Raw genomic sequence first — 24,132 nt, 5'->3', positions numbered from 1 at the left:
ATATACATATGAAATGGTAGTAAGAGAAACAGATTCAAATTGTTTCAAATTAGTACTGATAAAATCAGTACTGATGAAATCAAGCTGAAAATAAATGTGGTATCTTTACAGGTAAGTTTGCTTCTGATAAGGTTCATAGTTAGTTTTAGATACCTACATAATTCCCAAAGCTTGCTTGACTAAGCTCCTTTTATTGCCAATATGTACAAGTCCCAAAATGTGCAGCACATAAAAGCTAAGGTATACATACCAATAGTCTATCCAGCCTTTCCTTATTCAGGGCACCAATCGGTTTACTAAGGTCACGGAATGTTTCAGGCTTTGTCAGATCTGAAAAAAGATAGTTAGACTCTGTGCATTCTACTAGACAGGAATGTACTCTAATCAATATTTGAAAAGAAAAGGAAAAAAAAAAACCAAACAGCAACAAAACAAACAAAAACCAACACAGAACCCCTCCAGTAATTTTCTCTGCTCCCTAACTGCAAAAGAATAGTCTTACTGTAAATGGCTACTCATCGTCTTCCTTCCAAGTAGACATAATCTCATACCTCTTGCTTAAGAGCTAGTAGATACATGTACGTGACAGCTATTGCAACTAACATCACCTAGTCAATACTGGTCCTGCTACCTGAGGCACAAAAGCAGCTGGTATCATCTTCTTCCTACTCATTAACTATTCTGTCAGGCTACAGTTAAGTTCCACCAAACAAATCAGATTGAAGTGTTTGAGTGGGTGCTGATGAATATGAGATTCCCCTGCTTTACTCCTTGTAGAGGGACACAATCCTCAAAAGGACAAACTTCCAACACAAACTGCACTAAGACCCTTAATCAAGGAGCCTATTTAGGCACAAGCCTTGTTAGCCTCTTCCTTTCAACTTGCAATACCAAGAACTGTAAAACAACACCCGGATTCTATACATTTCAATGCATCCAACTTGTTCCATAAGAAGCCATTTTACTGGTTCCTCTGCATTTATTAGAATCACAGAAAGTCTTTGAATGCTTAGTACTGCTGATTTTCAAAGCGACCAAGCAGATGTTTGGTACATACTCTATGTGAAGAGTGAAATATTTAACAGAAGAAGGTGAGGTGTTTTGTCCACTGAACTCCAGAGGAGGGGTAAGTGCACAAGAAAACATCCAAGATCACTAATGCCAGGTTCATTTCGATGTATCATGAACTTTATGCAGTGTAAAGCCCCCTCCGAGACATTTCAGGTTGGACATGATGCACTCATATGCCTTTTTGTATATACATACCTAATACTGAACTAGAGTAGTCTGCTATGATCCAGGGAAATACAGGATATTGGGAGAGATCGTTGCAGCTTCTATCAGCCAGATTGTTGAGATGAAGAAGATACTGGTAATTTGATATATGTCCTCGCTGCCATTGCAACATGTAACTTTCAGCTGTATGCTCTGTAATATGATTTTCTAAAATAAAAGAAAACATTAAGAGTTTTGAGGTTTGGAGTTCCACTCCCAAATTATACTGTGATTAACATTATGCAAGGTATCATAAAATAATTAAGGGCATAGTTATTTAAAAGAACAACTCAGAATTAAGTGATAACTTCATGTTTCAGTAGCTACCATACTTCATATATATATATTTTTTTTTTAAGATCTGTTTAAACAGGCCTAAACTGCATTAAAAAAAAAAAACCACAAAAAACCAAACAACAACAACAAAATCCACACAGGAGTGCTGAAACCAAACATAGAAACAATGGATGGGAAAAAACGTGAACATTTATGGAGATATAGAAAAATATTTGCAGACCATGAACAGCTCTCTTGGCAATCAGGCAACCTTTAAGATTTCAAGTTTCTAGAAGCAGTTCTGCTAGATTCAAGAAAAAAAAAAAAATTTCCTACTGGACAACTAAGGAAGCACTAGGCAGGGGCTCAAGAAATTCAAAACTGCACTACTCTCTCCTCAATAGCTATAATACTAAGGTACACTGCTGGACAACAAAATTACCTGGGAATATTGATTTAATTCTTAAAATGAAATTAAAGAGATTTCTTTGTTATCTTAGACTGTCCTGTGTGTGTGACAGGTTTATGAACAGAAATGGGGAGGGTGGGGGTAGTTCTGCATGTTTGGTTGGTTGGTTGGTTTGTTTTGTTTTGTTTTTTAATAATTCCTTCCACTGATTCAGTTTACAGCAGCTTGGCAAGTGCCTGAAATAGCAGAACTGAAAGACTGCAACCATGGCATGATGGCAAGAAACCATCCAATCATCAAGTAATCAGTGTGAAACCACATCCTTGCCATACAAAGCATCATACAGCACGCTTCTGCATGCTTATTTTACTGCGTCTGTGTTACAGGCTGCTCTTCCTCCTACTTAAGTCTTTAAATACTTTTTACCACCATTTGCAGCTGAAGGCTACAACACAAAGCTAAAGAATTAGGATTTCTATATGTGCTGGGATAGTGATGAAACATCAAATTATTCAAATATTATCACTACAATTATTAACTAGTAGGAAAGGAATTCAGATTTGGATACAGCAGCCCTTTGTTTTAGCTCAGCATAGGCTGGAAAAACATATTCCAACCCTCCCTTCACCTTAGTACCTTAAATTCTACAAGTAAAAAGTGTTAGCAACTTCAAAGAAAGGATCTTCTGCTGTCAGAGACAGCTACTGAGGTGCTACAAACACCTTTAGAGAAAGGGCTCACCCTTTTTTTATTTTTAAGCTTTATTTTTAAGCAACAACATCATCATCATCTTCATTTGCACCATGAAACTTCATCTTTGAAAGTTATCCAGAAAACAAAGTCTGAAGCAGGGTAACAGCATGCAGTTATTGAAATAACAGAGTAAATCATGTCAGAATCTATTTCCTTTTCAAAAGGAAAATCTAAAAGACTAAAACGATTCTCAGGGGAAGTGATCACTCCTTTATGGCCTTTCCACTTTGCTTTGTGAAGTGGGGAAAAAGTAAACTGATACTTGGGCAAATTCTTTAAAACAGAACTAGAGCTCTGATACAGTAACAAGATAGTACAAAATGTACATATACGCTTTCAATATTGGCAGTAAACATGAGTTTCAATGTCTCAGTTGTTACACCATTACAGAAAAACTATTATTTTTTTCTCCTTGTTTTTCCAGGACACACGCTAGCCTTTTAGAAAGTTTCTGTTCATGATCTGCAAAAGATATGTATCACTTCAAGAATTAATGCATCCAAGATTTAATAGAAATGAGAATTTAACTGTTTCAGAATGGTAATTTTCATCAACCACTGCTAAGACTGAGGAAAGTTCAGGTATTTATGTATGCACTGCAAATCCGTCCATTACAGAACTTTTCTCAACAGGATTTTTACTTTGACTTAACTGGGGGCCAGGGGGATCCACCCACAAGTCGGTCTATATTCTTTCAGCAAAACACAATTTAGCTAAGTGGATCTTATTTACCCCTTGCTTTGAAGATAAAGTGTTTTGTGGGTTTTTCATTTGTTTGTTTGGGGGTTGGGGTTTTTTGGGGGGTTAAACAACAGTGTGTATCAAGTCGTAAATCAAAAGAATTAGTTTCACCTTAACAATACTGTCTCAGATTTCATACTCAGCTCTTCAAACACAAAGAGAATATATGGAACTTCACATACTCATTCTGAACTTTGCTTACTTCTATCAAAAATTTTTAGGGCTAATACATCTGTTTATTCTTCTCATTCTTCCCACAAATCAACAGAGCAAAACCCAGACAAATTTCCCCTCACATGGTACTATGGACTACATCAATAAATAAATACTGCAAACCTATATATGTTGCAATAAGGAAATAGAGCTCATCTCGATCTTGATAGTTGTAGAATTTCAAGTAGATGTCAGAACACAGATCGTTTTCTGTGCAAAATACTTCAAGTCCCTTAGAAGTTAAAGGGGGGGAAAAGTAAATGAGAGCAATTACTGACAAGTTGTAATACTCATGTTTTTTAACAGAATATTCCAGTTACTAATACCTAAAACTTAAGATGCAACTGGCTAGTAGTTCTGCCCATGAAGTCTAACAGTTTGATCTTTCCCATTTCCAATCATAAAAGCATTCAGTTTATACCCAACTGAGCAAATGGCTTTATAGCTGTCCATAGATTGGCTCTGTCTGGATTGATTAAGCACAGGTAATATACTTTTTTGTCCTAAGTGAATGAGGCAAAAAGTCTATTTAGTTTAAATGTGTTTTGAGACAAAAATTTTGTTCAAGACTGAAATTTCAGTGCAAACACTGAAAGCATACAACTGAGGTTCCACTGCAGCACTCTTATTCCTCAGTCACATGCAGTGGGACTCATCACTCCACATTAGTCTCAATCCGAACCAGTGATCAAGCTCCCTCCATGAATCAATCCAGAGAGGAAACACACCATGAGAGAGCAATTCATTCTATTCCAAGATAGGTGTTTGAGATAAATGGAATGAATTGCTCCTTGAGGGTACTCCCTTCTCCCTTCCCCTACACTGACTGCTTATGAAAGAAATTTTTCACCCTTGACAGAGTTCACTCTTCCTGTTTTCATCTTTTTGACAACACAGGGAACTAAACCACTTAAAAACCAGAAAGGATCTTTGAGTGCTGTTCACTACTTAATCCAGAGTTTTTAAAAAAATGCAGCTTTTACCTAATGATGCACACAGTTTCAGCTGGTCATTAAGAAACAATATATACAGGAAGACATTAAAATAAACAAATATTTGAGCTTACCAGTGGCATTAGCCCATGTCTTCTTTTATAGATGCGACGCACATTTTGCAGTGTTATTTGTACTACTGGTTTCTGTGGGAGGAGAGGGAGGGGGAAGAAAAGACGGAAATATTCTAGAAGGTATATGTTCTTTTACATTAACATCCCCAGTCAATCTGAAGGTTCTCTTGACTAGAGATACTGGCAATATGAAAACAATATCCATCCATGTCATTTTAGCAGTGGAACAGTGGTGCTAAGAAGTTACGTTAAAAAGAGGAAGCTTGTCTTTGCTGTTGGTTCTTGTCTGAGTAGCAAAGCAGTTTAAGAATAAAGAATAGTGTATCATCACCCAAGTCTGTCACCAGTTACAATAACCATGCAAGAGAGGAGCAGAACACAAGAAACTATATTAAAAATATGGAAGCCATTGGGCTGCTGGGCAAATTGTTTGCCAATGGTGCCACCGGGTGGACAGAAACTGAATGGCATTTTGTCATCTTCAGCTGTGAAACACATTTTCCTTGTCTGGACATACTTTTACCATACTAGTGGCTTGCTAAGACTATTGCCGCTATTTATGTGACTAAGTTTGAAAGCAGTTATCTGTCTGCAACATGCACTCAGTTTTCCTCTAGAGAAAGAAATGATTAGTTTAATAGAAAACCTAGCTAAGATCTTCCAATATAAACTAAATGTATATAAAGCTATCACTAGGTAGGAACAGCATCCGAAAGTAAGATTAAGAAATTTATCTTAAGTGAAATGTTACAAAGAGTGATCTTTAAATATTAATAGAGAATGAGCAAAGGACATTTTGTGCTCTGTGAGTAGGAAGTCAACTTTAAGCAAGTTAGCACAGAATAAAGCCTCAGAAGTAGCGATACAATGACTGCAACAGAGCAGCGCAGATCAAAGGAAAACTAAGGAGCTTCTAACTGAAAACAGAGTCTTCCTGGAGATGTGCTCCGTGTGCATTTAAGAAGAATAATACACAAAATGAAAACTGTCCACTAGAGGGGCAGCGTGCTCACGTCGTATGCAAGACCATCTATGAGGCACTTACAGGATATCCATTAAGAGGCTGGAAGTACAAGTTAGCATCAGTAACACACACATGCCCTGGATTAGTCACCAGTGGTGTCACCATTTCTGCTTTACATTCCATACGCAGCGTTTCAGAAATGCTTTGAAATCTACAAGTGAAGAAAGGGAGTAAGTTTACCTCCAGTTCTTGCTTAGATAGAGCTACCCTTAAATTCTTTAGAAAGGTTTTAGTTTAGCTTATAACCTTGGGACATCAGAATGGGGACTTCACTAAGCCTATTTTAGGCACAAAGAAAGTTCTTTATTGAGACCTCTACTCTAACAGGCACTCCAGAAAGGAAAGTTGCTATGTTCTGCATTGGTCTCAGAGCAGTAAGCCAGTTGACTTTTCTGTACAGAGCTTTATTTGGCATATGATGCCCAATTTGCTACAAATTCACACACAAATGGAACAGTTTGGAGAGATTAATAAGTAACACGTTCATCTGCACAACACACAATTTCCCATTCTCCATTCCAGATGGTTCAGAATACAAAGAAGATAACTCTCTGGACTAGAGAACTTATGCTGCCCCAAACAAGCACATATTAAGTACTGATGCAGTAGACTAATCAACCAACAAGCTGAATATAATTTCCCAGTAAAAAGTGATTAGAAAGATACCTGTTTTTATCAAATGAAGTTCTAGCCAAGCGCGATTGCAATATAGCGGTTATCTAATGTGGAGGGAAAAAAAGTTAATATGGTCTATGATTCAAATGCAATTAGAATTTTATTATTAAACAGTAATATCAGAAACAATCAGATACTTACCATGGCAGCTTGATCTCCCATCTTATCTAGACAAGAAGCCCTGTAAAGCTAAAGAACAATGAGCTTTAAGTGAAAGAGCACAGAGATCTCCCACACAGCTCAGAAGTCAATAGAAACTGGGGGGCTTTAGCATTCTTGGTGACAGAATACTAAAAGAGCTATTATTATTTCTTTTTCAAGTAGGACATGTTTGTTCATTGCTACTGTCATGTTACTACTTTATCTATATACTACCATCTTGCACAGTAAAAGCTAATATGAGTAGCTTATGACAGCTGTCAGACCTAGATGCTGTGTTCAACTGCTACATTTTAAAAATAGATACTCCAAGAATTTCACCTTGAGAATAAATATTTAAAGAAAGCTCTCCATTAAATATCAAAAAAGATGCTGTGAAGAAGTGTGTAGTGATATCAAATAACTACATACCTGATGCAGAGTTTGCACAACATCTCCTAGTTTCCCAGCAACATCCAGTTGGAATAAGTGTTCTGTTCTACCCTAAAACCAAAAGTACAATTACTACAAATGAGTTTAAAATAAAGCCCAGTGGAAAAAAAAAGTAAAATCAAAATACTTTAAAACCTGGTCAAAGTCTGCTATCAAAGGTTGCAGTATACTCAAAACATTCCAAAGGTGGATGTTAAACCTGAGGGGTTTTTTTTTTCCTTACAAATGTATCTTCTCTGGGGTAAGCTCTTTGTGCAGTATTTAGTCCATTATTTAATACAATGCAACATAATAGCTTTGAAATGAACAAATTAATATAGTGTAAACATCAGTAAATGTAGAACTAGTACCTGCTCTATTTTAATATCAGGTAAACCCATGTAAATACAGAACTAGTAAATGATATGTTACATTTAAACAGCTATTGTATATCTTAGACAAAAGATACCAGACCATCAAACTTTTAAAGACTAGGCTATAAAAGGTATCATTCTTCTCTACATAAATAGTTTTGAGCTGAAAAAGATCCCAAATCCAATCACAACCTGTTTTGACTAGACATTTATAAAAACCTCACTACCACATCACCCAGAGTATGTGGCATACTCATTTTCCCCCTGCAAAGTTTTCCTATCCTTCTTAAGAGTCGTTTCATAGTACATATTTCTGGTTTTGACTTAAGTATATTAAAAGTATGTGCATGGATCAACTGATATTAACTCTTACACATGATTCATATTTAGCAAAGGTGGTAGAATCCCTTGATGACCCCTGAATGTAGTATAAAACTGTATCAACACATTTCTGTAGGGTTTTGTAATTTCTCAGGCTAGACTTTTAAAAAAAAAAAAAAGTGATCAGTAAGACTACATCAAAACATTGATCAGTGGATGCAATTGGATTAATTTAAAACTAAAGGAAAGAAGACATGGCAATCTAGATGATCTTCAGTATAATGTATGTGATTTGAGCTGAACTGACAGCAATCCAAGAGAAAAGCATGCTTCAGGAAGCAAATGGAGCTGGAGTAAAGGGAGACAAGAAATTCAGTAGCAATTTAGATAAAAGCCTTGTAACATTTCACCCAGAGCACCTTCTTCCTTCAATAGGGAAAGTGCAGCTCTCAGAAATCCTAGTGGATGGCCTACCAGGACTTCTTACAGCCAACAATGTAAAAGCTTTTGTGAGCAGTTCTCTCTGTAGCTCTCCAACCATATGCAAAGACAATAGCTCAGTATTTTGTAATTCATCTGAAATAATCAATGCAAGACATGGAAGATAAAATGTACTACCAAATTCCAGCACTCAGTGATGCGTCTGGAACCAGCAACAATTCAAGTAGAAGATATTTAGCAGCAACAGAAAAAAAATCTGAAATGATTGAAGGCAAACTAGATTTCTTGTTTTAATATGCAGAAACATAGCTGCACTTTTGTGAAATAAATTCTAATGGTTAACTGTCAGGAGTTTTTAGATATGAATGAATCTTGACTTAGGAGAAAATAAAATTAAAAGCATTCCAAACAGCCCTTTTGATTCTTTTCTTTTTCACTGTGTTGGCAATGTGATAAGATATTTCTATGATACTTAATAAATCTTGCATATGGAGGCAAAACAGTAAATAGAAGGACTAGAAGAGAAAACAGGTTCAACACATGAAGAATTAATGGCACAAGGCAAACAAACAGAAAATTAAAAAATCTTATTTAGAGACAGATCTAATTACAAAACCAAGCCAAAGCAGTTGTTGAGAGAACAGAGATCATCACTTGCCTCTTTGCTGTTCATTACAGTAATGCAAATTTATGGACCCCATCATTCTTGAAATTTCTTACTCGAACAAATAATTTGAGAATTCTTGGGCAAATATGGTGTTTGACTCCGCATTTTCATTTTGTGTTTGTGTCTTAACTCATCTCACATTCCAGGTGAAAGCCCCTTACTTCTATGCCTTGAAGCCTCCAGGCTCAGAATCAGAACAGACCCACCCCATCAGCAGAAAGCAACCAGAAGCAAGCTCCGATTTCTGCTGTGAACAGCCTTTTCTGCCATGTCTTTGAACTGTGAAGCACTCAGCTGGGAAATACCAATTAGCAATCTCTCATCTCAGGTGTAAGCAGAACTGAGGAGAAGCCATTTAGCCAGGATGCAGTGTCCACTGAATACCAGCAGCCAGCTAACAGCTGTGACTGTTGAACCTACAGAGCTGCACATCAAGGTAAATAGCAAGTGTCAAGTCTGCAGTATGTTCTCCAAGAAGTATCACAAACCCATTATGGAATAATTCAGACACCTGTTTTATCATATGCACAATTACTTTTTTTTTTTTAAGCTTTATTGTCATATTCCTCAAGTTATAATTATCTTACTCTTTCAGAAACATAAATCCTTGGAAAACATTAGTTTGCTAAGAATAGCGAGAAAATATATACTTACTCTCACTGTTTTATAGGGTGCAATAATGTTTCTTTCTTTAATGAGAAAAACCTGAAAGAGATGTTACACTTTCAGTCCTTAAAAAAAACAATAAAATAAATCAGAAGTACTGATAAAGATAAATCTAAGAATGCTGTTTAAGCAAGCAAAACACTGGGTTGCAATATTCTGCTTTAGCTACCCCAGATAAACTGCAGAAAAACAATGACCTTTTATAGCAGCTAACTGCAAAAAGGGCAAGTGTCCAACTAAGTTCAGAGGCTTACTTACTTATGTAGTTTATTAGTGGGTTTTTATTCTAATCACATGACCTTCAAGGAGTTGCAACATTAAAGCCAATATGCACAGCCATCAGTCTAACCCCATTCAATGGAAAAATCCTTCCCCTCTTTTATTCTGGTGGCTCATGCCCTTGGGGTTCTGAACTGATGAGAATTACCCCACATAGGCAAGTCACAAGATAAACTATTGTGTAAACATTCTCAAATGAACCCCTTCTTCCACTGCCAAACATTTCGTTTCCAGTTCCAGCCACCATGAACGCCAGTCTTCCCCTCTCATCCAACAGCGTGTTTTTGGACAGTTTTGTTTCTCTGATGCTATTCTCACATCAGAGAGGATCTTCCTTCCCCCAAACCCACACAAAACTACTTTCCTTCTTGAGAACGTTCTCACAATTCTTATAGAAAGACTTGACTGCTAGCACACTGGTATGTAGGTATCATCTTACTGTCTGCTGTCTGAAAGAAGACAAGCCAGAAGGAAGTCATGGTTTTGCTCTGTTTGTAGGGAAGGCTCAAACTCGCTAAATCTCAGGCCTGAGTGTAAGACTCGGGATTGGTTCTGAACTGCACAAAACACACTGGACTGCACTACCAACTGTATTCTATTCCATGGCCCAAGAGACTTGACCGATCAAAGGGCCTTTTCCAGTGCCTTGGTCTGCTTCCTACAGCTAGCACACCTGTGGTTGTACACTCCAAGGCATTGTGGCAGCAGCCTCAAATCAAGAGCAAATATCAAACTTGCAAGAACAGATGCTGTACCATTCTCTAGCCAGAAGCCTTCTGGCTGGCACGTACAGCCTTCCCACTTCCCACTGGCTGATAACAGAGGCAACCTTCATCACATGACCACTCACAGCACTGTCCAACTAGAAGAAAGTGAGTGGCAGGCTTAGAAGCTTACAAGCTTAGGATGCCTCTCTAAGTGCTACATTAAAAAATAATGGCAGATAGTGCCTTTCATCTGACATCAGCATGTACAGACCTGAACCAGGCCACAGGAGAATAAGAATCAGAGTACAAGACACCTGCTTTACACTCAGGTCGCTCTTCTGCAGGGTAATTAAACATTTTTCTACACTGAGACCCCCAAATTACATGAAAGAGTAGACAAGTGGAAAAAAAAAAAAAAGTAAGCAGAGCAAAAATTTCAGCATACTGTATTCATTTCCTTTTTGGAGGATTTTTTCCCCAATTCATCTTGAGAAAAAATACTGAAATAACCTCCAATTATTATTCCCATTTGCTGTATTTTATAGCCATTAGTTTCTAAGTTGCCTGTTAGGCAAAGTAAAGCTTCTTATCCAGCTATGCATTAACAACTTTTTGAGCCTGAAAGGCAAAGATGTTTAAGATGTTCCAATTACTCACTACATGCATTTTCCTACAAGGCAGAAATTCTGCTTAGAAAAAATATTTATAATTAGATCACAATTTGTAATAAGTACAACTAGCAAGTACTTCACACTCAAAAGTCCCTATGTCTTTTATGCAAAATACCAGCATTTATCATGCCACCCAACTATTTCAGAACATTTCCCCAGAGACAGGAGGATGACTGGCAAGCTACACATCGGAGGGGCAGGGAGTGAGCGGTGCTACCCACACTTGCCATTCTAAAAGTTAATTCTTCTTTCTTATGAGATGTTTTTATAATCATTTGTTCTTCAGAACATATACTAATGATGTATGGTGGAACAATCACACAGAACAATTAGAAATACCTTTTTTAAAAACACTCAATCCACAAAAAAACCTGCCAACACAAGAAACATTGACTACACAATACACTTCACACAACCAGTTTCAAGATGAAATTAAATATAGTGATTACTTTAACACAGTCCACAAACTTCTCCAGCATAGATAATATTAAATGCTTGAGTTTGTTTTTGACTGCAGCAGTACTTAGCTGAGCAAGGCTATCAATTTTAGGTATTGCTAAAGACAGATTTTACAAAGACACTACAATGTTTAAAAGGATATTTCCCACCTCATCTCTGTTCTTTCCTGAAATGAAAACATGAACATTTTTTGGAAACATTTACAGCTTTGGAACACCTATCAGCTGCAATTTATCAAAGCTTGAAGTATACTCCCTTGGTTAACATTAAGTATGAACATACCCAAGTTAATCACAACTTATGACTGAAACTTGAACCCAGTATTTCAGGACAGCTACTGAAAATTATTTGGTGGACATACAGCACAGTCCAATGTTTTCACAAAGCTCAACTGCAACGATCAAGATGGCTTTGCCATTACCACTGCATGCTGCAGAAAGTAGGAGAAAGCAATATAACAAGACCAAAACAAAGATGATTAATAACCAGTTTAATTTCAGTCTATTCTCCTTTTTCATTCAATTCTAAAATTGCCTTAAGCGCCATTACAAAATGCACAGTGCAAAAAGTTCACTTTATCAAATCAATGACTTAATGAAGTCATTAACAGTTTGAAATTTCCAGCATCAACAGCCTCACATTAATGCTCAGGTTTTGACACTAATTAGTTTTATTTTCAGTTAACCCCCCACCCTAAGACTCCACCTTCAAGAAAGACACCATTAAAGAATGTAACCTTGCTCATTTATACATCAAGAATCTGCTATATGCAGGTCTTACCTGGTTACATACAACAGAAATCCCTCCAGATGTATCCCTAAAATGTAAATAAGATATTTGAAGAGATAGGCATTTCAGCTTTAAAAGGAGTTAAATACAGTAACTCAAATTCACGTACCGTGTGAAAGGGTTATTTGCTTCATTATCTTCTGGGGCTTTTATACTAATGCAGTCTCTCAGTGGTATCTGCAGCAAGTTATAAAAATACATACTCTTTCTTAAAAGCTTTTTAAAGAGAATCTTAAGTTTAAGTTTGCACTGCTTACCTTGATAATGGGTTGGATATTGTCATCAGGTTCAAAAATTATTGACTTTGAACAGATTTTGAGAGACCCTCTAAATTTTCTAGAAGGAACAATAAAAAAGAAAGTAGTCGAGTATGTGTTAGAGATACATGAGACTAGAACAACTCCAGTAAATGAATGTAAGAGTTTTGTACCTTTCATCTCTGCAACCTTTATTTATAATATGACTAGCTGTGTGCTGTTCAAAGTAATATTCTTCCAGGTTAAGAAGCAGCAGTGAAAACCTACAAATAAATAAAAATTATTTATTCAAAAAGAAATCACCATAACAGATAGTATTCTTAATAAAATATATCAAGTATTTAGGAAGTCTTCACTGATTTCTGCGCCGTGCCCCAGACCCCAAGAATGAATTAATTTAAATTAACTTTTTAAGAGAACAAACCCATATGGAAAATTTGTGTACACATGAAGATCGAATGATGCTCTTCCAACATATATAAGGTTAGATATTTGATTCTGTTCATATGTCTCAGGTGGGAACTACCCTAACATAGCCAGGCTTCTCCCCCCAGTAAACATTACTTTAGCCCTGATCAGTGTATGCCAGTCAAAATATGCAATGACACAGAAGGACGGGCAAGAACTAATCGCTTGGAATGGATGAGATTAGATCTTTGTGAAGCAAAGCCGAACTACATTGTTCTAAGGAGTTAAGTGAAAACACGGCCACGGTTTTTACAACACATCTGAGCCACTCAATGGATATCCCCTGAGGATATTACCTTCCTCCCCAACCATGTTTCTGCACTTCCTCTGTACCAGTGCCTGTTCAACCCCACAGCAAACCTGTTTATGGACTAATCCAATAGACAACAAATCTCAACAACAACAACAACACAAAAATAATAAAAAAATTGAAGTCTTCTAAAGTATTTAATTGCAGGATCATAGTAATGGCAGTGCTGGTACAAGGTAAATGCAAATAGGCTAGATTAGATATAACATGAAACCGCGCCCTTTAACAACTTCACTTAAACTGCTGCAAGTGATTAAAACTCACCAACTTTACAACAGTGTTGTGTCTGTTATGTTAAACAGAACATAACAATAAAGGTTTACTGTAACTACAAGTAACTGTGGGTCCATATAATCAAAACTGCTTGTGTGTCCAAAACACTTTGTCCTAATGCTCTGCTCCTTTTTCAAAATGGCATTATCTTTACCTGTCCTCTCTTGTAAACAGATATTTTATGATGCTGTTAAGAAACAACTGATGTTAAAATGTTGGAACTGTATACACCATACAAAACTCCCTAAGAAAATTCAACACACATCTCAAAAAGTCTCTTCAGCCTCTACCCCAGTTGCTGTTATTGTATGGTTCTTGAATATCCCTAGTTTCCAATGGGGGTTTAGAGGCTTTGCCTTCATGTATCCTTCCCTAGAAGATGTAACTTCAGTTGCCTTCTGTTTCTCACAGAAGTCTGTTCTTCAAACTTACTGCCACCTATCAACAGGTGTAAACTGAATTTCCAAGTTTCTGAGGCCTTGGTGCCTTTGAAGGAGCCAAATCATTCTTTTCGTATTTATTTTGATCACTCACCTTCAGGAAGCTAAAATAGAAAGTCTAGCTCTGCATTTTGAGGGAAAAAAGCTTCACTAGGAACAGTCTACAAGCTAAGAGGGGAGAGGGGTCTGAAACCATAGCAACTTCCACACAGTTACCATTAAATCCCATTTTTCAACACATTATCCCTTTGAAATCATCTGGGACAAATTTAAAATTTCTTGGATTTTGCAAACTCAGATCTAGCAAGTGCTATCACATTTTGATTGAAAGCTTCTTAATAAAGCTATGTTAAGATATACAAAGAGCAATTCACCATCCGACTGTTTTTCTTTCTAGTATATATAAGCATACACAGTGAGCTTATTACCCAAAAGCCAAAATATTTAAATAAAAAAAGTTAAGAACAAATGTAATACCCAGATTTGTTTGAAAAAAATCTTCGTCTGCTCTCTTTCATCAGGGAACAGATACTATTGACATAGGGAACAATGAGCTTCACAGCAATGATGTTCATGGTCCCACAATTTTTCTTCCAAGAAAACTAGTAACATCTGGTCAATAGAACTCATTTCTGAAATTCTTAATTCTTGGGCTCTTTCCTTTGTCTCCACCTATTCTTTTGACAAACCTCCCATCTTTTTATATTCTTTCCAAATTTACCTGTTGGCAACACTGGTAATTACTAGACTTTCCTTTTAATTTTTTGGTAAATGCAGGAATCCTTCATATATTCAAGATAAGCCATGGTTTTGCAGCAAAACATTGGCTCTGTTATTCACAGTAACTACAACATGCTTACATAAGCCAAAATATACAAACCAAGAGAGTACTCTTACAAAGTTTTCAGGACAACAATCCCCTAGAAACCGTTGTACCTTTATACTCCACTCCTTATGCATCAATTCATCTTCCCAAAATCAGAAGCTGTGGGCTATTGGAAAGGATTTCAGGTACACTTTCCCTGGCATTATCCTCACTCCTGCTGAATCAGATGATTTAATGAAAAAATAATGCACAAGGTATGCACAAAAACCCAAGATAAACTCTTCTTATAGGCTAACTAGGTACTGTGGAAAATTGTAGGTTTCTTCGTTTTTAAATACAATATTTACTAGCAGCATCCAGTTTACCCTTTTGCTATTAGTCTCTCTGTGTCTCTTCCACATGACTATACACTACCCAGATTTACAGAGACAGCATTGCTGTAGAGCTTCTTCCTGGAGACCAGCGACCTCATGCTCACTTTCTGATCTCAGCTTTGCTATCTTGAAAAAGGGTTGTATGGCTGGCAGCTGTTAAAGCATTTTTCTCCAAATATTGTATGTCATATAGGCCAAGTGCATTTTCCACATTTTATCTTTCCCCCCACACCCCCATGAAGTCTTCCAGGTGGTTCTGCAGTCTCTTCCAAGCATTTCTGTGCTTGTTGCTACTCTCCCACTTTCAAGGCCATTTACTCTAACTGCATTTTCCTATATTTTCAGGCTGCTATGAGTTCAATTCTGCAGGCAGACAGAGCCAGACATCAAATCTCAACAAATACAATCACCAGTCTCTACTCTTCTCAAGCACCCATTGCAATTGGGACGAACTTACAGCCTGTCCAAAGATTCTGTCACAAAAACTGCACCTTTCAAAATTCCACCTTTCATGGCCATAAAGTATTCCTCAAACCACATGATTTCACTGTCTGCTTCTTCAGGACAAAAGAACGTATGATTAAAGACATCACTAGCCACGAAGAAATACTACTATTCTTTTTCCTGGAGTCCAACTGCTTGTGTACACAAATCAAGACTACCTTTAACTCTTTTTCATGATACTGCCATTGTGTTCCAGCTCCCTGGAGCTTTTCGTGTCTCCTTTTCGCTTGCTGTTCTCTTTCAATTGCTCCTGACGATAGTCCCTCTTACCTTCATTTTTACAAATATGTTTTCAAGTTCTAGTTATGACACCGTAAGTGGAACCAAAATTTTCAGACTCGCATCTCAACCACTGGCAAACAAATCTAGACCAGTTCAAGTCACTGCTAATTATGAACTTTGGAGATTATGAAGCATGATCTCTGGAATAGCCTTCTGGAATTTCTCAACTTATCTCAGTCCTTACAGCTTAAGTATTTAAATTTCATTTGTCTGTGTTAATGATCCATAGGGTTGTCAAAAAAAGGAAAAGTCAAGTTTCATCAGATGTTATCAGAGTACAGTCAGAGCTTTTTATCTTCACAGAACAGACTTCTTCCCCATAAATAAGTAGAGCCACTGTTATTGTATCAACAGGGTCCCTCTTGAGAACCATCACTGCACAGGATGGTACTTCAGGCTTGCCGGGAGGTTTAACAAGTATTTGCAGACAGCAAGGGAACAGATCAGTCTCTGGTATGTTGCATGAGTAGGCAAACACAGTGTTGTGAAGGCCTGAAAAAACAGGAAATCAATCACAATAGCTATACAATTAAAGCAATGGGGATCTTCAACATGCAACTAAGCAGCTGGACTTTAGGCTGTCTTCCAAAGAGCTAAAAAAGGTATTCCAAGGACACCTGTGATATCAGGATGACTGACATACAAAATGTATATACTATCAACTGCTACGACAAGACTTTGTACGCACACTTCGTATAGATCTAAAATAGTAATTAAATTTTTCTGCGCGTGACAGGAGGAATAAAACCCCCAAACCGTAAAAAGTAACAGTAGGAAGAGAATGCGTGATACCCTGCATAAGAAACTGATTTTGGTCTTCAGCCACTGAGCAGCTGTGCTGTGCTGAGCAATTAACAGTACACACTGTAAGCCTAGGACTTGCCACACTGCCCTGGAAAAACAGCCTGGACCACAAAGCCAATGTCAAGTCGAGTAAGACTAAGCAAGTCTGTTCCCAGTCTACTCTCCCTTGCCTTCAAGTCTGACCCTAAGACATAAAAACCCCTCAACCTCAGCAGCTAGTCAGGCTAGTTAGTCTTCCACTGAGAAGGACTGGACAACTTCAATAATGCAATTGGCTCCCCGCCAAAAAATAAAGAAACCTATCCAAAAAAATACCATCTCACCCGCCCCCGCAAAAGCAAACCATAAGTATTAACCAGGAAGTGTACAAAAATACTATCATATCTAAAATTAAAAAGATTATTTTTTTGTCCTTTTAAATTATCAGCAAGAACTAGTATCTAAAAAACCAGTTCTAGTTCTAACACAAACTGCTGCATTTTTTAATAAAAATCAAAGGGATCTTCTACATTTGCCTGCTGCTCTCAAACTTTGTATTCCTCTAATACAGCAATAATCAAATATCAGAAACTGTTTCAGGCAAACAGAAAAGGATCAAGATTGAGATATTTTTCTTATCACCAGCAAGTGGTTCATTTTAATCCATTTTCAAAATGTATAACTCAATTGTTACTTGAAACTTCCCAAGTATAAATGATTTAATCAGTGTTTATTAAAAATCTACTCAGAAAAGGGTAATGCTGTATCTTCTCTTGGAAAGCAACTCAAATATCTGTTGACACAAAATCCTTTGAAATTAAGCAATAAAACTCACACCTTAAAGTGTATTACAGGATATTTTTATGCTGGCTTCCTAATAAAGACACATTTCACAGGTTTATATTCACAAATTTTGTGATCACCATGTTATTTAATGGCTCGCAACAGACTGCTAAAGTTAGTAAGCCACAGTCATGTCTTCAGGGATCAGTTACCATTTGCTCTTGTATATTGAGCTTGACATACTAGACTATTTTAAAAAAACAATATACTATTTTGAAAATGACAAAGAGAGACAAATTAGGCAAGATTTTCAAAGAAAGCTCAAACCCTATGAAAGCACCTAAAAGGGGTGAGTGAGAACTTGAAGATGCTCAATGCCTTATATTATAGCTGAATAGTCTGGTCTTTATCCTCAAAGTCTCACCAATAGCAAACAAGCTTTTAGAAAACTTCTGAGAAGATAGTATTTTCTAATACATGTGATCATTTGAAATCGGAACTTAAGGAAAAAAAAAAGCTTCAGTAGCTTCACTGGTCCAACCTAGCCCACCAACTTGTAACGCCTCAAAAACTACTTACAGTTGTGGACACCACCCACTTCCAACTGAAAAAGCTATCACAGTAGCAGATAGATCAGAATACAAGCTTCTGCTCAGAGCTGTGGAGGTTCCCCAGGACAGTTTTGCACAGATTTAGTAACCTGGGTCAGTCCATGGAAGGGAACATGAAGTACCAGAGATGTTACAACGTGAAGGGGTCAGGGACAAGAACAAGGTGGCCAGGAACGAGACCTTACCCTTTGGAAGTGGCAAGCCTGCAGAGCAGTTCTGCTGTCAGAGATGCTGGGAAAGAGGCAGTTTCACTTTCCAGGACGAAATGAATTGGTAGCCACCACTGCCACCAGGGCAAAGCCTTGAGCTTTAGAGTGGGTGGAAGGCCACTTAAGCTGCTACATCTCAGATTTAATGCAAACCCTGTATTCAAAATCAACAGCAGAAACAGCTGGACAGGGGGCAGTGGGGAAAAGAACATGCTAGGTAAGGGAATATCTCCTATCATAACAACTCACATAGATGGAAAAAAAAAAAACCAACAACTTTAAAGAACATAAGGAGTTTCCCAGGTTTGAAACAGAAGGAAGATTGTTCAGTCACAGTTGTGTCTGTCTGGTGGTGTATGTTGGGAGGCAGGAGGGGAGGCAGTGGATAATCAGTATAATGTAGCCACACACCCCCCCCCCCCCCAGATAACTTTAATGCAGTTTCTAACAGCTTTTGTGTTAGAACATCTTCAATTCCCACCCAGTGTTAGAAGCATACAGAACCTGGTGGAGTAAAGAGTTAATCTTTTAATAGCATATGAAAGAGCTGTTTGAGCTTAAAAGATTAGCACCTACACTTAAGGGGAGAGGTAAATTAAAGCATGCTAATATAATTTTGCTTGAAGACTTATTTCAGATTCCTGTCTTTATATTGTCCCAGAAAAATTATATTAAGAAAATCTGAAAAATTCAGATGGAAGTGATCTGGAAGGTGTTTTCTTGTGAAGGGAATCAGTATTGGTTTGAGAAACAGCTCCAGGGAACAAAAGGGGGGGGGGGGGGGAAGGGGGACAAGCACCTTGTCAAGAAAAACAGAACTTAACCTACAGCAGCAGAAAGATAAGGGTGACACAGGTAAGGCTGGTAAATGAACAAAGCAGTGAACTCTGGTTGCTCTCCTCCAAACACAAAGTTGAAAGCGGCTTGTCTATTTTTGCCTTTTTCGAAAAGCTCCCATATAATTGCCACTCAGAAAAGGGCTGAGGAATATGGGTCAAGAACACACCCAAGACGCATAGGAAAACTAGGCACAACACTAAGTAGCACAAAAACACTTGCAAAACTTCACCTCATATGATGTCATCCCCTATACTCAAGGTTTGGGAACCCAAACGGCACCCAAACATTCCTAGCATTGTTCAGAGTATGCAACAAAACAGCAAATCACACTTTACAACACGGGGTTTATAAGTCCCACCAAGATGCTATAAAATATCCTCCAAATAAAGAGTGTCTTGTATCAGGCTTAGTCTACTTGAAAATTTTACTGTTACTTTGCTTGATGTGCATGTTCCTCTGTACTTAAGTTTGAAAAGATCTCATCTGAGATCCAACAACATGGGGCAGGGGGGAAGGGGGAAACAAAAAAACCCAAGAAACTCACAATTCCTTTTATATACCAATGTCACCTACCAACTGAAGCACTGGACTTGTTCAAATTGGACACAGGAATGAACATGCAGGGACTAGTATCTTGGCAAAATCCCATTTATACCACCCAGAGAAGGTACCCCATTGATCCTGCTTTAAATTCTTAACCTGTGATTGAATTCTTACCATTTCCATCACTTCATCAGGAAAGCACATGCTGGAAATCCACTTGGACACAAGGGTTTCAAGTGGCTGATCCAACACACCTTGCACAATCACTTGATCTGATACTGGAAGTACAATCCTGATAACGGAAGGACATTTTCAGGGATGAAAAAGCAGGCAAGCCCATATCAGCAGCAGCCCATAGCTATGTAAAACCAATTGTAAAATTAAACCTCCTCCTAACAAGAACAAAGTATCTATAGCCCAGCTGTAGGACTCATTTGCTGATGTTTGAATAAAAGTCTTCATTATGTATATTTTGTCCCAAGAGAGTAAGATAAGGCTACAGGTTTGAAAAAAAAATACCCAAATGCCGAAGCAACTGTCATGCAAAAGATCCATCCACAGGACCTACATGCTGCCAGCAGGGTGCTTTGCATGAGTGATGTTCCCAACAGAAGACACAAACCCTCGAACAGGAGGCCAAGCAGCGCACAAGACAAACTAGCAGAACTGTATTATAGAGCCTCTGCATCAAGCGTCAGACTTGGCCATCTTTGGGCACTCTGCCAACAGAACCAAGAACTTGACTTGTAAAGAGAGCAACAACCCGAGCCAAACACGCACCATTTAATTTGAAGTTTTGCAACTAAAATTGTTTGTAAAAAAGGATTCCTACTCATGAATGCTGAATATTGTAAAGATTAAATTATGTAAGCATCCACACAACGCTAATTAAAAAGGGACATATAATCTCATCTTTCTTTACTCTGAACACCCGGGCAAAGTGAAAATAGATCTCTACCAATACAGATGAATTTGAAGGGATAACTCGTGCCAGAATGAACCCTGCTCAGTAGGGTTGTTTAATCACATGTAAAGTAAAACCTGCTGCTTGTTCTTAGTGTGCGCACACAGGACTTTTCAGTATTTTCTTATCTTCTTCCAGAAAACCGCATACAGTCAGAAAAGTGGGTTTATGTAACCAGACATTAAAGCAGTCCAACTAATTAGTTAAGAGGAAATAATTTTTTTCAGATCACTTAAAACTGATCTGATCTTCCTTCCCCCCAAAGCAACTGCATAAGAAGATTAAATTTTTATCCATTAAGTTTCACAGTACTCTTAACCAGAACTTTCATAGCTTACATTTTTGTAGAAGGCAACCTACCAATAACCTAACAAAACCCCCAAACAAACAAACAAAAAAGATAAACCACACATGAAATCCAGTTGCCACAGAGTTTCAGAGAGTCCTTGTCATCTCGCTAGAAAAAACCTACACCAAGATTATGTAAATCAAGAGAATCTTTGAAGCAGGAGTTGGTGTCTCTGAAACAATTACCCAGCAAGAAGGTGAAAAGAAAATTGAAGGGATAGCCTTTGAGAGCTTAAGTGATATTAAGAGCTTTTTTTTTTTTTTTTTTTACTGTTTTAAGGCAGGACTACAAGGAAAACAGGAGACAGAATTTGGTGTTTCTCATTTGATATTTCAGAGTCCAAAACCTTTTAAATCACTTAAATGTTTTTAAGATTTCCTAATTTAGAAAGGTACAGGAAGAGAGGGAGGGAAAAAGACCTGATATAGGGTACAAAATATATACAAATTTACTTTTATTTTACACAAATATCAATTGTTAGGGAAGGGGAAGAAACAGAGAAATGAGTTTGCAGATATTTAGATAGGAAAAGCCACCAGTGCAAATGAGAACAAGACTCATCTTTCATGAAGTGCTCAAATTACAAACTCAAATAATAAGATCCTAAAATGTTTCCAAATATGAGCAAAGAAAACTATTTCTCATTAAAGACTTTCAATAACTGCAAATCAGTAATGCTACAGACATTGATATGCTAGGTTTGTTTTCAGGGCTTTTTAGAAGAGATTTAGATCCCAATTGCATTCCTTGGGGCAAGACTGATGAGTTTTGGCCTTTTTCTCAACTTCTCAAAAACCTGAGACTGTTTACATGAAATCCTTAACAGAGCTAATAGCCATTTTTTCTAGCTTTTCCTATACTTAAGACGTCTTACTTCAAAATTAAAAATCCTTCTCTTTTTCCTTCTACACAGGAAGTTTGTCCATTCACCCTGCAGCCCCTCACAGACAACTGAAACCACAGCAGCCCCCAAAAGCAACCAGGAAAAGAGATACAAGAAGACAAGAAGTGATCCAGAATATGTCTGTACTTCAAAAACACTTCAAAAGCTGTAGTGGCTTTATAGGCTGAATAGCTATGAATCAGAATTTATATGGACAAAGTGAGCCAAGCTCTTTGTCATGTGGTTTTCTCACCAACAATAAACAGCGCTGCATAACCGGCAGCATCAGGCGCATCAGGAATTTGCACAGGACTTGCACGGGACCCGTCTGATGTCCGGCCCAGGTGCCTGACGGCTCCCCAGTTCCTGCAGCAGGAGGCAGGCGGGGAGCCCTGCTCCCCCAGAGAAGACACCCGTGTCCCTCCACTGCGGGATCCACGCTGACCTACTGCTCTCACCTTATAGAGATTTCCTACGTGGCAATATTAAGATTGCAAAGGGCTTTGGAACTTTGTGACAAGCCAGATGCAGATAAGCCACATAAAAGAAAGCAGGACAGTAGCTAAAAATAAGAGAGTAAATTCAGGGTATACTCAGGCACGTGTGATAAGCCTTTCTTGTATGCTCATTTAGCCACAGGAACACAAAATAGAGATTACAGTCAGAAAGCAGGAATGGGGAAGTTGAATTCAACACTTTAAAGAGCCGTCACAGAGTCTGTAATTTAAGGGCTGACAATACCCCGATCATAATGCTCGGGGGAAAAAAAAAAACCAAAAAAACAACCAAACAACCAACTCCATCTATAGTGAAGCAGAGCTGTAACTCCATGCTGCTCACACAACTGAGAACAAACAAATAAATAAAAATCTACACATGCAATTTTCATGCAGTTTACACAAGGCGAGCAGCGTTCACGTTTCCCCGGGTCTGTTCTACAGCCTTTACAGCCTGAACTCCCGGGAAGCATCACCGAGCCGATTAAAACAGTAACAACAACGAGGGCCAAGCCCAGCACGGCAGTCGGCCTCTGACCCGGGCGCTCCGACGGGGCCGGCTGCCTCCCTGGAGGTAGCCCTGCCGCCCGCGGCGCTCCGCCGGGCCCTCCGCCTCCCGGCCCCGGGGGGCCCCACCGCCCCCGCCCCGGCGGAGGGGGCAGACCGGCGGGGTGGGGGGGGGGGTGTGGAGGCCGGGGCACGGCGGCAGCGGGCCTCTCTCGCCGGCAAAGGAGCGGCGGGCGAGGCCGCCGGTGCTGCCCCGCGGGAAGCGCTCCCACCTCCTCGCCCCTGCCGCGGAGGCCGAGCGGGGGTGGCCGGGGCCGGCGGGGCAGGGCTGCTCACCTCTCCTTGGAGTACAGCTCCCGCTCCAGCCGCCGCTTGCGGATGAAAGCCATGGAGCCGCCCGGCCTAGTTGTCGTCGCCGCCACAGCAGGCCAGGCCAGGCCAGGCCAGGCCAGGCCAGGCCGCGCCGCGCCTCAGGGAGGCGGGGAGAGCGGGCCGCCCGCGGCTGTAGGCAGGCAGGCAGGCAGCGTGCCTGGCGGACCCGGCGGAGGGCGCCCGCCCCGTTTATACGGCCGGAGAGGCGGGGGAAGGTGGCACAAGCAGCCGGGGAAGGGAGCTTGTCGGCACCGCGGGCTCTGCGCCCTCGCCCGGACTGCGGCGTCTCTGCGGCCCTTCAGGGCCGCCGGGGCCGCCGGCCTGCCTCTGAGGGGTCTCGGGGGGGGGGGCCCTCACCACGGGAACGCAGCCGCCCACCCACGCGCTCCCTCCATCCCTTTCCTTAAAGCTTCTGCCGTTTTATTTTTATTGTTTGCTGGCACGGAGGTGCCACCCGGGTCCGCGGCTCGCGGGGGCGGGGTGTGGAAGCGTGGCCCCTGGGGGCCCCGGGGCGACGGTGGGCCCGGCCTCCCGGAGCGGCCCGCAGCGTAGTGCCCGGGGCCGAAAATCGTCTTCGTGCGCACACGGAGGGAAGTACAGGCTTTATTACATAGCGAAAGAGTCTATTTACTTGCATTTAAATAAAAATAGTAAATATAATGCCATTGCAGTGAGATTCCT

General features: G+C 39.4%; 1 protein-coding gene across 2 annotated transcripts in view; it reads right to left on the bottom strand.

The window, feature by feature from the left end:
• NSMAF (neutral sphingomyelinase activation associated factor) overlaps positions 1–23,598 on the bottom strand; it is a 39,650-nt gene extending 16,052 nt beyond the window's left edge. Inside the window, exons 1-14 of one of the 2 annotated variants that reach the window (XM_030010957.2) lie at positions 23,416–23,598; positions 12,807–12,896; positions 12,634–12,712; positions 12,486–12,553; positions 12,368–12,404; positions 9,460–9,510; positions 7,003–7,074; positions 6,574–6,621; positions 6,424–6,476; positions 5,779–5,908; positions 4,734–4,805; positions 3,791–3,899; positions 1,267–1,443; positions 251–330 (exon numbers count right to left, since the gene is read on the bottom strand). In XM_030010957.2, coding sequence (XP_029866817.1) covers positions 251–330; positions 1,267–1,443; positions 3,791–3,899; positions 4,734–4,805; positions 5,779–5,908; positions 6,424–6,476; positions 6,574–6,621; positions 7,003–7,074; positions 9,460–9,510; positions 12,368–12,404; positions 12,486–12,553; positions 12,634–12,712; positions 12,807–12,896; positions 23,416–23,468 — 1,119 coding nt within the window. In that variant the 5' untranslated portion in view covers positions 23,469–23,598. Of the gene's footprint in view, positions 1–250; positions 331–1,266; positions 1,444–3,790; positions 3,900–4,733; positions 4,806–5,778; positions 5,909–6,423; positions 6,477–6,573; positions 6,622–7,002; positions 7,075–9,459; positions 9,511–10,505; positions 10,529–12,367; positions 12,405–12,485; positions 12,554–12,633; positions 12,713–12,806; positions 12,897–23,415 lie in introns of those variants that run through there. The other variant, XM_030010958.2, reaches the window with a different exon arrangement.
• Between the last annotated feature and the right edge of the window lie 534 nt (positions 23,599–24,132).

Source organism: Aquila chrysaetos, chromosome 4, assembly GCF_900496995.4.
Source record: "Aquila chrysaetos chrysaetos chromosome 4, bAquChr1.4, whole genome shotgun sequence".
In the NCBI taxonomy this organism is placed as follows: Eukaryota; Metazoa; Chordata; class Aves; order Accipitriformes; family Accipitridae; genus Aquila; species Aquila chrysaetos.
The sequence above is the reverse complement of the archived record's forward strand: the minus strand, read 5'-3'. Positions and strand labels throughout refer to the sequence as shown.